At 35.2% G+C, this 14,867-nt stretch overlaps 1 protein-coding gene across 4 annotated transcripts in view; it reads right to left on the bottom strand.

Annotated features, from left to right (window-relative positions):
- dbn1 (drebrin 1) overlaps positions 1-9,410 on the bottom strand; it is a 115,091-nt gene extending 105,681 nt beyond the window's left edge. For all 4 annotated transcript variants that reach the window (XM_052105050.1, XM_052105052.1, XM_052105053.1 and 1 more), the window contains exon 1: positions 9,270-9,410. In XM_052105050.1, coding sequence (XP_051961010.1) covers positions 9,270-9,352 — 83 coding nt within the window. In that variant the 5' untranslated portion in view covers positions 9,353-9,410. The remainder of the gene's footprint in view (positions 1-9,269) is intronic.
- Positions 9,411-14,867: the final 5,457 nt, after the last annotated feature.

Here is a 14,867-nt window from a genome sequence, read left to right as displayed (position 1 = left end):
ATTTATTTTGGGGGATGGGGCTTGTTTGTAATTCAGCAGGATGGGGTCGATTTCAGGGTACATGAAAGCAATATTCCGATTTCCTGTGTGATGGAGTTGATTGAACCACACTTTAAGTACTATTACCTATGAATAATAATGAGATCACATTAAAAAAATCCTTGTCCACTCAGACCTACTCAGTGAAATAAAACCTGTGAAATTGGCCTTGTGAAATGTTTGAACAATTGATAAATTATTAACAAGATCTTATCTTACTTAGAAGTATAGATTAGACAGGGAAGTGAACTAACTCAAATATTGACAGTCAATAGTGACCCCTACACTTGAGTCTTCTCTAAAAAAAACTTAAATGAATGGCAAGACCAGTGCCAAAGACAAAGAGCTTTTTGATGTGGGGAAGTCAGGAGCTGCCACTACAAGGAAACTGGTTGACTTATTTTAGTAGAAGAGTTTCCTGATGGAAAGATTCAACAGCTCAGAGACCAGTGGGATCTCCTCTCCAATAGTTCAAAAGGAAAAATTCACCCAAAAATGAAAATTCTCTCATAATTTTCTCACCCTGACCTATCATATCTCTTCTGAAGATTTAACATCTGGTGTCATATGGATTACTTTTATGATGACTTCTGTGGTTTTTGGAGATTCAAAATGTTGGTACCCATTCACTTGCATTGTATATAGATCAACAGAGCTGAAATACACTTAAACTATGTTCAACAGAAGGAAGTCATACACATCTGAGATAGCATGAGTGTGAGTAAATATTGAGAGAATTTTCATTTTTGGGTGAAATATTCCTTTAATGTCAACTCATGATACAGTTAGAGTCTGGAGGACTTCTTGATGCTAGCAAGAATTTTAAGTTGAACTTTATATAGATAAAAATGACAGCAAACATTGCAAAGTTCTCACCAAGTTTAAAGATGTCACTAGCTTCTTGGTTCATCCAAAACATTGTGAAATCAGGGATCATGTCTTTTTTTCACAATTTTGTGTTATGTGGGATCTTTGCAAACAAAGATCCAGGAACAATATCCTACAGGATTTTTAAAATGATACTGATTAGTGGTGGTGTAGTGGGCTAAAGCACAGAACTGGTAAGCAGAAGACACCACCATTGTGTCCATGAGCAAGACACTTAACTCCAGGTTGCTCCAAGGGGATTGCCCCTGTAATAACTGTACTTTAAGTCACTTTGGATAAAAGTAATTTTGCTAAAATATAATTTACTGTTTTTGCTTTTATGTGTAATGCATCATTATTGCCACATATAGTGCATTTGCAAGGTAGAAACAGACATTCAGTCTGACCTTAGATTTTGTCTTCCAAGTAGCACAGTGCAACAACTAGTGTTTTACTAAAACAAAAATTGACAGGCTGGAATAAAATAATATAATAATAAGGAAGGTCCAAGGTGCCAATTCAAGAGAACACTAGTCACCGTAATGGTGACTTTAAATGAAACACAACTATTGATAAAAAAACAACAACACTAATTAAACTAAGACTTCTATTAAGTCTGAATTCAAAATTTTGTACGTGTTTATTTTTATTTTTACATTTTTTTGTAGCCCCAATGCATTGCCAAAGCATACATATTTATTCAAGCGCAAAGGCTTATGGGTATTTCACCATTATAACCCACAATGCAGTGCTATACTGTTATTTTACTGTGTACAGGTTTTTTTTTTTTTTTTTTGTGACACAGTGAGACAGCTCTTGATCTCCCAGAATGCAACATTTTATCAGCAAACTACTGTATTTAAGAATCACAGTAGATTGCTGAAGGAATTTGACCATAAATTGTGCAAAAAGGTTTCAACTGTAAACCTTTTAATACAAAAACACCCAACTAATCAATCATTGTCAGTCTTTATGGATTTTATTGATTAGTTACTGTAGAATTAATCTTTTTAAAGAAATGTTTCAATGTGTCATATATTTGACAAAGACAAACTGTAAATCTTAAAAAACATTTTTGTTAAACAAAATTTGTACTGATTCTAATCAGCTGTTAAAATACTAATACCTGTTATCTGGACCATCTTGTAATTTGAGAATTTTGTAGCCTGGATCATTTCAGGACTGTGAGTTGTGCATGTTTGCACTTCTGTTATGCCAAGAGTCAAGAGCCAGGCAAGATGCCGTCTTTGTTAAGAATATATGTCACTCACAATCTGAGTAAAAGGAAAAGCACATAACCATGATCTGAATCAGCTGCCTTTCACAGACCACCTTGAGTCCAAGAAGAGAGAAGCCAAAGTATCATCAACCCACGCAGCGCACCACTATGTCTGGGAAGTGATAACACTGCATGTACTCTCATCAATTAGGCTACACTGCCATCAGAATAAATTTTTACAGCATGCATCACTGCACTGTTGACTCTTGCTAGCCTTTCCAAAGAGCAGTATGCTACATCAAACACTTTTCTAACCACAAACTTTAATGTTCCAACAAATGTTCCTCAGGCTAGCTTCCCAGCAGAGAAGATAAAGCAACTATACACAAATTTACTTTACAATTTACCCAAGACAAACAAATTGTCTTAATTGCATGTGTAAGTAACAGGTTTTGATATAGCTTTTCATTTAGATTTTGTTTCTGTTTTCTTTGAAATATATCCTTTTTAATGTAGTTTGAAATTTAATGTTGTTTTCTAGTGTCAGTTCACATTTAGTTTTTCAGTATATTTAGGTTTTACATTAAATTCATTACTTTAGGGCTGCCAAACTTAATATGTTCAATTAATACCATTTAAATAAGGTAAATTCCTGTCTAGGGTTATCGATATTTAAAGGCATTTTCATGTTTAATGTTTTAGTTTTTTGGAGTAATGAAGTTTAGTTTAGTTTCAGTTATTCCAATAATGTTGAAAGACATGGGTCATACAAAACACTATTACTTTTATTCCCCAAGAAACCAAGCAAAAAATAAATAAAATCTTAAATTACACTTTGCAAATACAGCCATCAAATTTGGTTAGTCATTTCATATTATTATTTGTTTCTCTCATGGTTAGGTTTAGGGTTTGGGTAAGGGGTTAGACTTTATGGTTAAGTTTATGGTTTGGGGTAGAGATCGACCGATATATCGGTTTTGCCAATTAATCAGCACCGATAACATGTTTCTGGAACTATCGGTTATCGGCAAAAATCCACACCAATAGTTTCTTCTCATTGCGTCCAGTGCTGGAGCAGCTGGGAAGGGTCTGCTGTATTTATACAGTATGTGAGAGGCCTCTAGAAGCGAAATAAAAACTATCACTTCACTGATGCCTTGAAGTGTTTGTTTTGACATGTGAGACTACACTCTGCATGGAGCGGAACACTTCAGATGTGGATTTAAAACATCAATGAAAAGGTATGTATAAAGTGCACTACAGCACACGTTGTCATATCATCATAAAGTAATTAATTTGTTGAATAGATGCTACATTAGTAGAGAACAGCAGTATGTTTGCCGACAAATCTAAGAGGAGGTAAACATTAAAGCTAACCTCAAGCAAAAATACACACAAGTCCAACCCAAATGTTAAATGTCATGAATGTTACCTTATATTTCCTTTTATTTGCATTACTTTATATACAGCTGGTTATGCATTCGTTAGCCAGTTAAATTGCGTATTTAAAGCTAGTGACGTGAGAAAGCAAATTAATATCTTCATGCAGCCGAGAAAAACGTATAAACAAATCAGAAATGCACCTGATTTCAATTGCATTTTTTTATCCTCACTGTAATACGATGAGTATCGGTCAAATCCACTATTGGTTGACAATAACAAGTTTGATTATGGGTTGCAGGACATTCTTTAGTACTGTTTACTTCTCTTTGCCTTTCCAAGAGTATGCCTTTATTTAGGATCAGTTTTCAGACTAAGCTTTTTTAAATGGGAAATAGCTTTTATAAAAATAATAGTTATTTAAAATATCCTCCCGTTGCAATGGTTTTTCACCATGATAAATGGCTGTAGAGCATTCAAATAGTGACCTGATGCTGAAAGAATGCAAGTATCAGACTGTAGGAATCAATACTACAGCTGAGGTCTGGACTTTGCACACCCAAATGTAGGGAAATGGGTACATTTTATAGAGTCTGGTACACCATGTGAACTGTGAATATTCAGGCCTCTCTGTGGCTTGCCCGACATTTCTTGGCAGCCGAATGCTGGAGAGTTGTCTCTGGGGTTCTCACATGCTTTCTTTGTGCTCAAAAGACCTACACAAAAACTAAAAAGGCTTGAGCTCTGCTGAGCAGGCAGGCTACTTCTTGCTAAAGAGGCAATGGTTGCGCTTTGGCAATGGCAAACGTCACAGTCAGTTTCATTTGTGAAGAGATACACTTGTACTTGTACGGGTTAAATTTCAGGGTACATTAACATTCGGAAGCAGCATGTCGATTTTCCAACATGGTCTCATAGTGAAAACGTGACACTATACAAATTTTTGCAAAACTTGTTATATGTGTCTTCAGGTACAATTCCCTGCAGTTTCCAGGTGAAATGAACACTAGAAATGCTTTATAAACACTTATTTTTCACTCTATTACTCAGATCATGCTATGTTATGATATCGAGACACTTTTGAAAAATTATAAATTTGGTGGACAAGTATCTATATCCACATTAAAACAAGTCCTATATCGACATAACCTGAAAGGCTGCTCGGCAAGGAAGAAGCCACTGCTCCAAAACCACCAAAAAAGAAAGCCAGACTAGAGTTTGTAAGTGCTCATGGGTCAAAGATCTTGCTTTTGAAGAAATGTCCTCTGGTCTGATGAAACAAAATGTCCATAATGACCATTGTTACATTTGGAGGAAAAAGGGTGAGGCTTGCAAGCCGGAGAACACACCCAACTGTGAAGCATGGGGGTGGCAGCATCATGTTGTGGGGGTGCTTAGCTGCAGGATGGACAGGTGCACTTCACAAAATAGATGGCATCATGAGGAAGGAAAATGATTTGGATGTATTGAAGCAACATCTCAAGACATCAGCCAGGAAGTTAAAGCTTGGTCGCAAATGAGTCTTCCAAATGGACAATGACCCCAAGCATACCTCCAAAGATGTGGCAAAATGGCTTAAGGACAACAAAGTCAAGGTATTGGATTTAGGTATTAAACCATTTAAAGGCAATGCTACCAAATACTAACAAAGTGTATGTAAACTTCTGACCCACTGGGAATGTGCTGAAAGAAATAAAAGCTGAAAGAAATAACTCTCTACAATTATCCTGATAAATCACATTCTTAAAATAAAATAGTGATCCTAACTGACCTTAGACAAGCAATGTTTTCTACAATTAAATGTCAGGAATTGTTACAAACTGAGTTTAAATGTATTTGGCTAAGGTAAACTTCTGACTTCAACTGTACATGTATACACTTATTCTAATATGATTAGCTTAACCTCATAGAGCACTGGACTTTGGACTCGGAGGAAGTTTCAAAAATAGACAAGAACTCAAGCTGACATGTGACATGAGTCATAGAAGGGACACGAAATTACATTGTTGCTTTAGAAAATGTGCTTTTCATTTCGCTTCTGCAATTAAAACACTATCAGTTATGGTTAGGTGTTGGTTAATGGTAAGAATATACATTTTGTTAAACTCTCACTTCTCTTTTCAGACACTATTGGTTAAAATTTAGGGAAAGGTTTAAGGTGAGTTTTATTAAAAACTCCATCTAAAATTCACCTTAAAAACCTTGTCTGATTACAACCTCATTTCACTCGAGTTTGGCACCCCCTGCTGGACATTTCACTTGAAAAGTGCAGCCAAACGTGTTATGAAGCACGTATTTTCAGTTTTGCAAAAACGTTGCAATGCTCACGTAAATTTCATGAGACCAGGCTGCAATTTCCAGCATGTTTTCTGGGAAGCTCTTGGGTTGTTGTGTTACAAGCCCTCTCTTGAATATGAGATTTAACACTTGTAAATGCTAATTCATAATTTTTCAAATGTTAGAAAAATAATTCAAAAATAAACCAAATTCCTGTTTGGAATCTTCTTTTCTATGTACATAATACTCACAGTTATTTAACACTAGAATTTTCTATATGCTAAAATTGAATTTTTTTTTTAAGGCTATTTAAATCACAGTAACTTGCTCATAAATGGCATTGGTGAGATCAGCGAGGACTGTTTACCTCCTGACTATTCCTACTGCAGTGTTATACAAGACATCCTGTGCTGTGATGCCCTGCGGTGCGATCACAAATCTCCAACAACACAGAAGTTAAAGGGAACAGTGCATTCAGGTCCATGCTGTCTATTACAATTCTTTACCAAAAATTTACAATGAAGTATCAAAGCATTTCATCCATCTCAACCAGACCAAAATATAATGCAAAGCTTTGAATATGGAATATGTGCAATGCGTTTACAGAATGTTGGATCTTTGAATATTGCTTTGACCTAAAAAGAGGGGAAAATGGAAATAAATGTGACAAAGAATGAAAAGAATCGCTTTGAAATCTCCTGATTTAATACTGTAAGAAAAAATGCTTTTGAACATTCTTTAGAAACCTAAGACATGTATTTCAAACAAAGAGATCTGATATAAACTGATGGGTGACCAGACATACCATTACCTTCAACACACTTTAGTGTGCAATACACATTAATCATCTTGAAGAGACGTTTAAGTCTGAGGATTACATATCCATATACCTTCTTCAGATCAGCAGCCTGTACATTCTTTGCAACAATTCTGGTTTGATATTTGAGAATACTCTGATATTCTACTCTATCCCAACTGGCCTTGCTTCACCTTTCCTTGTCCAACTTCAAAAGCCTGTCTATTCTGAAGCCTACGGCTTATCCACACATCAATGGATGATGGTCCACTACCTAAAGAATGTCCCACAACGCATCCTTAGAAGATTTCTCAAGACAATTTAATTTTAATGTCTGATGTGTCTCAGCAGATTTGAGATCTCATGTTGGGTATGGATGCTTTATCTACACAGCTTTGAAGCCTACCCTGAGGAATTGTTGAAACTTGATATGGTGGTTTATAAAGTGTTGATGACCCAGTGGGTTTAAACACAGAGTTTACTTTGTGTTAAAGTTTCACAGATACAGCGGTGTTGGTTGTACTCTAACGCAACATGGATGAATACCAGGAAGAAGAATGTGAGGTTGCTTAAACAAGGACAGCCACACTCTAAGAGATGGTAAGGTTGACTATGTGGATATAAACACTATTATGTGTTTTGCTTACAGGAAAGTGTACAGAGTCATGTTTGGTTCTGGTAAAGTCATGTGGTTTTATTGATGTAGGACAGATATATTGTTTGAGCCAAGGTTTACAGGTGATTATAGAGTAAGACCATTGTTTACAGAGTCAATTGTGGATAAAATCTTTGTTTTTATTCCCCTCAAGTCAACTGTGTGTAATGGGGCAACTTTAGGAAATCAGGTAATTAAAAGCAATAATAACACAATCAAGCAAATTACTGAGTGCTGGTGAAGAATACAATCTCAATGAAATCGAGAGATCAAGTGATAGATTTTATGTCCAAAATTTTCTTTAAATACACTGATCGGCCACAACATTAAAACCACCTGCCTAATATTGTGTAGGTCCCCCTCGTGCCACCAAAACAACACCAACCCACATCTCATAAAAGCATTCTGTGATGATATTCTTCTCAACACAATTGTACAGAGCAGTTATCTGAGTTAACGTAAACTGTCAATTCGAACCACTCTGGCCATTCTCTATTGACCTCTCTCATCAACAAGGTGTTTCAGTCCACAGAACTGCCACTCACTGGATGTTTTTTGTTTTTGGCACCATTTGGAGTAAATTCTAGAGACTGTTGTGTCTGAAAATCTCAGGAGATCAGCAGTTACTGAAATACTCAAACCAACCCTGCTGGCACCAACAAACATCCATGCGATTATCTAATCTGCCAATAGTGTGGCAGCAGTGCAGTGCAAAAAAGCATGCAGATACAGGTCAGGAGCTTCAGTTACTGTTAACATTAACCATCAGAATGGGGTAAAAAACAATATCTCCTTGATTTGAAGTATGGCATAATTGTTGGTGCCAGATGAAACTGGAAACTGGAGCTCACATATGTCCATACGTTTAACAACAATTCCACCACTGGAGGACATTGATTCGCATTTTAGTTAGCACAGATTGATTTCAAAAGCAACTTTCCACCTACTGTCACAGAATTCACAATGCGATCAATCTGTCTCATTAGTCTGTCTACATAATACCTTATATATATAAATATAATGCCAAATATAATACAATCAATAGTATTGGCCGATATTTCGGCCTAACACAAGGCTACCAGTTGTCATCATAGCATACCATACATAAAGGACCAGAGTGCAAAAAAACTACATATTCTGATTATAATCATAATAACAATTACAATAAAATTACAATACAAAATTACAATAATAACACCAGTTTTCTAAAGGTGCCTGCTCACCCAACATTGCTTTACTGAAGATGCGCTCCAGTTGAAAGACAGTTGCACCAATCTACAGGCCAGTTTCATTTCAACACAAAGAGATCTGATACCTCACTGGACTATGCAGGGTGCACGCCAAGTAAGCATACATAGACAACAGGGACTCCAAATAGTTTGGGACAGTTACTGTATATTACAGCAAAGGTACAATTCCCATCTGGCCCAAAGATGATGAGAGCACACAATAAAAGGATAGCACATTGACAGGCACCTCTTGCCTCGCCCATCTTTGTCCTGTGATGCAAATGGAGGGGAGGTCCATGGGCGCCGATCTACTTCAATTAATAGCCAAGTAACTGATAAAGCGTTGTACATTTTTGTGTTTTACGTGATCAACTGCTCTTGCTTTAAAGTAGCGAATCAAGAGTGCTGTAGTGACTCCCTTGAACTGAGCTGAGACAGAATCCCTTGCACAACTCTCTGGAGGTCAAAGCATGAACTGCAATCAACTGTAAGCTCTGGAGTAAAGCAAATACGCTGGAATGTGCATTTTTTTAAGATTCAAAATGTATCGGAGTATATGCATTGTCAAATGTATATATCTAAAACCTGTCAAAGATGTAATCCCGACATTTAAAATCAGTATATTTAACAAAAGGAATAGGAAACGAGAGGTTCAGCATCCATCCCACACGCATTAATTCTCACGCATCCCATTATGTGCACCCATCCGCATGTAGTTATTGTGGAAGTTCAATTCTCTTCCAAGCAACACAGTAGCAACATTTTAAAAACAAAGTGTGCGTTTAAAATATAATTAATGTATCTTACCAGTCGGCTGCTGACGTCTCGTTGATAACGTCCTGGTAGGCTGTTATGAGGGCCAGTCTGTTCTTGCTGAGATTCACAGCCATGTTGCTGCCACTGCAATCATCAAGACCAGTGTAGCGGTGATGATGAGGAGCGCGAGAGTCACTGCGGAGCGCGAGAGGAGGAGAGACTTGCGCGTGGAACAAAGAGACGCTGCAGCTGCTCTCAACTGCGCGGCGCGGTCCTAGTGCCGAAATGTTCTGTGCGTTCTTGTTTTTAAAAATAGACGACTCACAACGAAGTAGAACAGAACGCAGGGTACTCTTTAAGCATTTTGGAAGGAATATTCCAGGTTAAATGCAGGTTAACATCAATCAACAGCATTTGTGGCATAATACTGATTACCACAAAAATTAACTTCGACATGTCCCTCTTTTTAAAAAAATAAATAAAAAGGACCTTACAATGGAAGTGAATGGGGATAATCCATAAGCATTAAAATAATGACTGTTTCAATATAGCCTCAAGACATAAACAATATGCATATTAATATGATTAGTGTGGTAAAATTGCTTTCTAACCTTTTCTGTGTCAAGTTATAGCCAATTTTACAACTTCATTGCCATGATGATGTGGTCAACAAACCCTAAAATGACTGTAACAATTGTGATTTAAACAACTTTACTTACATGAGATTTAACAGAAGAATTAATATAAGTGCTTTTATAAAATTATAAGATTATAATTTCTGCCTTTAAACCCTCCAAAAACAGGCCCAATTCACTTCCATTGTAATGGGTTGAGTCATGATTTGAGATTATGCCACAAATTCTGCCAATTGAGCTTAACTTGTATTGAAGATTCCTTTAAGTTAAACTATTTTTAACTTGATATGCTGTTTAAAAAAATCACTAAGGCACTGCATTGGAAAAAGAGGTCTATCTGACACAAAAAAAAATCTTTTTATAAAATACATTATTTTTTTTAAACAAAAGTTAAAAAGCTTCTATTAAATTAAATAATTTAGATTGTGTAATTCTTCTTCATAAATGTCAATGAACTAAAAAACAAATGAGCTTCATTCAAAAATGTAGCTTTTTGTATAATGAATTGAGCCAGCATGATAATGCAAATTATAACAAAAGCTACTTCTTGTCTTTGTTTCCCACGATAAACCCAAACAATATGTGTTTGCATTCTAGTACAGACATCTCCATATAAGTCTTAACTTATATACATAAAACATTCTTCATAATAACCTTGACATTTGGACATGAAAAATATGTTTTGTAGTTTCCATGTTCTTAGCAATTGTTTTGCTAAAAAAATTTATCTAACCGTAGAAAATCAGCAGAAGGGTAAATAAAAACAATGTAGATGGATTGTAGGAACGTCTCCTGCTTGAACATTTCTTATTTTGTGTGTATAGGGGATAAGTGCATCACAAAATGTGTAAATTTATATAGGCCAATTTATGGTTTAATAAATGTACAACAGCTATTCTAAATTGATTAATACAAAATGGACCTAAAATAATAACAGCTAATAGTTCACATAATTTCATTCTGTATGTTCTGTCATGTTTATTTAATCTGTATCTGGAATCAATAAAATGGTTGATAACAAATAATAGGCTAATTAATATACATATGACTATTCTAAATCTGTTCTATGATAAATTCAAATAAAAAAATCTTAAATTGCTATTAATCTGAATTTTAAATCTAAAAATTGAATCTTAATCTAAATCTTGATCTAAAATAATTGATAAAACATACAGTTTGTGACAAAAAGGTTTAGAGCGAAGTGCATAAATCACAAAACTGTACAGTCAAGTAATTCAGCTGACCTGTCCCTCTCCTGTGTCTCGGAGATAAGACGCTTAAAGGCTTTTTAGATTAATACTTCCTCTATGATTTGTGGCATCGGATATGAATCGAGTGCATATTGTGCTGTATGTAGGATGGAAAGAGTTGTTTCCAGTTGTTTCAAAACCTGAGCTGCTTCAGCATTTTTGGGCATCCCCTTTTACCGTACCATGGTGAATAATTACCATTTTCAAATTCCATTGTATTTACATGGATCAGTTTCTTTAAAAAACAAAACAAAAAAAAACATGGTATGCTAGTGTCAAAGGCAAATATGGCTTTTGGGGGACATTGTAGGCCCAAAAAATGCTGTCTAGGATGGTATCAAAGTTTTCTAGCAAGTCAGTCCACTCTCTGTCATTTTTGGAACGCTCTAGGGAGGTTATTTCCAGTAATGCTGTGCAGCTCCTATCTACATGAATGGGGAAAGACCAAAATCTCAAAAATGGTTTGTCAAGATTATGATCAAAGAAAATATATCAGCAAAAAATATGGCAATAGGCCTACTGGTATCATAAATTGTGATTCTTTACCTCATATTACGTAGAAAAAAAAAGAAAAACAAAAAGAAATTTCCCGTTCAGCTTATGCGCGTACGCATTCTACAGTTGATTGACAGGTGATGTATCTAATAGGTGATTGACTCTTTAACCTGGAATGTGGAACTTCCTTTCTATATCCATTGACCGTTGTGCACTAGAGCCTTTTGGTTGAGCATTCCAGTTTCTCCCATTCATTTTAATACATTTACATTTATGCAATTGGCAGACGCTTTTATCCAAAGCGACTTACAGTGCACTTATTACAGGGACAATCCCCCGAGCAACCTGGAGTTAAGTGCCTTGCTCAAGGACACAATGGTGGTGGCTGTGGGGATCGAACCACCGACCTTCTGATTACCAGTTCTGTGCTTTAGCAAGTGTCCCATGTTTTATGGTTGGAGTTGGCATCAGTTCATCCTCTGAAGTCCATCATAATAGACTTAATGTATAGTGGAAAGACTACTCTAGTGCCTATAGCAACAGCTGCAGGATACAGTCTAACTGTACTTGAATCAGAAAGCTGGCAGACACAGTCAAGTCTGAGATTCAGCACTGATGACACAGTGCATTAAAGTTGAAAGCACTTTAGAAGATATCTGGGTCATGAAATGCCAAGCTTCAAAACAACATTATCTTTATCATTATTTTTAATAATAAATAATTATTTGTATTAAATAATAATACATTATTATTGTTATTATTATTATTATAAAAAAACCATACAATAATTATTAAGCTTTATTATTATTATTATTATCTTTGAAATATTATTTTCTAATTGTTGTTATTCTAAATAAAACCATAAAATAATTATTATAAAATATGTATTATTTTTATTATTATTAAAAATATTAAAAATCGTTATAATAATGATAATAATACATTATTTTTATCATATAAAATATATATAATAAATAAAAAAACAATACATATTATTTTAGAATTGTTGATTATTATTACAAATAAAAACATAAACAAATATGTGTTATTTTTATGTATTAATAATAATACTAAAAATCAAGATATTTTGTGCTAGGAATTTCTTCATCTCTTAAAGAGTAAACAAAAAGCTCACCTTATCCTATAGTATCCTTTACTTAACAAGCTCTTAATAGCAGTGTCTAGACCACCAAGGATTCTCTCCAATCCTGTTTAATGGCACGACGGCAGGATCTGCCAGTAACAGCATGGGTGTGTTAGTAATGTATTCAACTAGAGCACAGATTTCATGCATGATGCATACACCTCCAGTGAATGTTTATGTCAGCCTTAAAACAATGACACTATACAGTATGTAATCCCATGACCCACAAACATACATTTGCTCTGCGCACGCATACACACTTATTTACCTTCAACTTCGGTCTCATCCAATCAGCATCTCCGTTTGCTCCAGAACTTCCACTCCCCTTGGCTGCTCGATAAATGTGTTGTCATTAATTAATTATTCTCACTGATCTGGTCCATCGCGACGCGTCTCCTACTGCCTACAAAGGTAGCAATTATATTCAGTGGTGAGTAGGATTGTTCTAAAGAAAGACATCTGTCCGGCAGAGCCTCGGCATGCCTCCAAAAGCAGGAGAGATCTGTCAATCAGAAAAACAACCCAGCAAGCACAACACAAGTCTCTGATTTTACAACGGCATTGGGTTTAACAACACGACTGGAGATTTTAACACCAACGCAGACTTTACATGAGCCAAACATGATCTCTTTGGAGTGCTAATAATTTGTTCCAAATATACCACAAAGTAACAGGGCTATAAATTAGATTAGCTGTTAAAGGTACTAATAAATTATGCGTTCACTCGGAATTCTTTTGTTTTTTTGTTTTGTGCATTTTCTCAAAATTATTACGAGATTCATACGAAAATCAACCATCCTTTTTCTAAAGTAACATTAGTTAAATTATGGGATTTGTAGTAAAACTATAACCATAAAAGTTACCTTGGTTTTACTACAGTAATCATATTTTAAGCAAGTTATTCATGCTAATACATGAAAACCAAAAAGTCATATTCACTGTGCCAAAAAAAACATGTTTTTTTTTTTTTTTTTGCCATGTTCTTACCATACAAAATGGTTACATGATTTCTGCAGGTTTAGTGAAATCACTATTAAAAAGGCATGATTTTTCTGGTGGAATATATTTTTTAAAAACCATACTGTGCCACAAGAAAACCATGGTGTTACTATAGAGCAACAAAACTGTAGTAGCCTTACCACATTTTTGAGCAAAATTATTATTTTTATAACCACTGTTTTGATTTTCCTGTATTATTACTATGAATATAATGGTTAAAATATGGTTAAAGGAATAGTTCACCCAAAAAGGAACATTCTCTCATCATTTACTCACCCTCAAACCAATCCAGATGTGTGACTTTTTTCTTCTGCTGAACTAAAATGAATATTTTTAGAAGAATTTCTCAGCTCTGTAGCTCCATACAATGCAAGTGAATGGTGACCAGAACTTTGAAGCTCCAAAAAGCATCTACAGGCAGCATAAAATAATCCATAAAACTCCAGTGTTTTAATCCATGTCTTCAGAAGGGATATGATAGTTGTGGGTAAGAAACAGAACAAGATTTTATTTATTTTTTTACAATAAATTCTCCTCCTTGCCCAGTAGGTGGTGATATAAACAAAGATTTGAATGATTAAGTAGAGATTTATAGTACAAAAATACTTAAATATTGATCTGTTTCTCACCAACACCTTTTATATCTACATTACTTCAGAAGACATGGATATAAACACAGGAGTCATATGGATTACATCTATGTTTCCTTTATGAGATTTTTGGAGCTACAAAGGTCTAATCATCATTCACATTGTATGGACCTTCAGAGCTGAGATATTCTACTAAAAATCTTTGTTTGTGTTCTGGTGAAGAAAGAATGTCAAACACATCTGGGATGGCATGAGGGTGAGTAAATGATGAGAGAATTTTCATTTTTGGGTGAACTATTCTTTTTATGTAATAAAACCAGGGTCAATTTTCATAAGGGATTGATAAAGGCATTGCGAGGGAACCCAAAACATTTTGTGAAGCAGCACAAAACAATTTTGGAAAATAAATTCCCTCATTGTCCTCAAAGGAGCTCTATCCGCCATCAGGTATGACAGTCATATTGGCCAGGAAAACCAAAATTACATGGTGTACCTTTAAGATGAATACAAAATTAAAATGAAACCTATTAAGTTTA

Source organism: Xyrauchen texanus, chromosome 34, assembly GCF_025860055.1.
Source record: "Xyrauchen texanus isolate HMW12.3.18 chromosome 34, RBS_HiC_50CHRs, whole genome shotgun sequence".
Taxonomy (NCBI): Eukaryota; Metazoa; Chordata; class Actinopteri; order Cypriniformes; family Catostomidae; genus Xyrauchen; species Xyrauchen texanus.
Note: the sequence above shows the minus strand (reverse complement) of the source record. Positions and strands in the feature narration are given on the sequence as shown.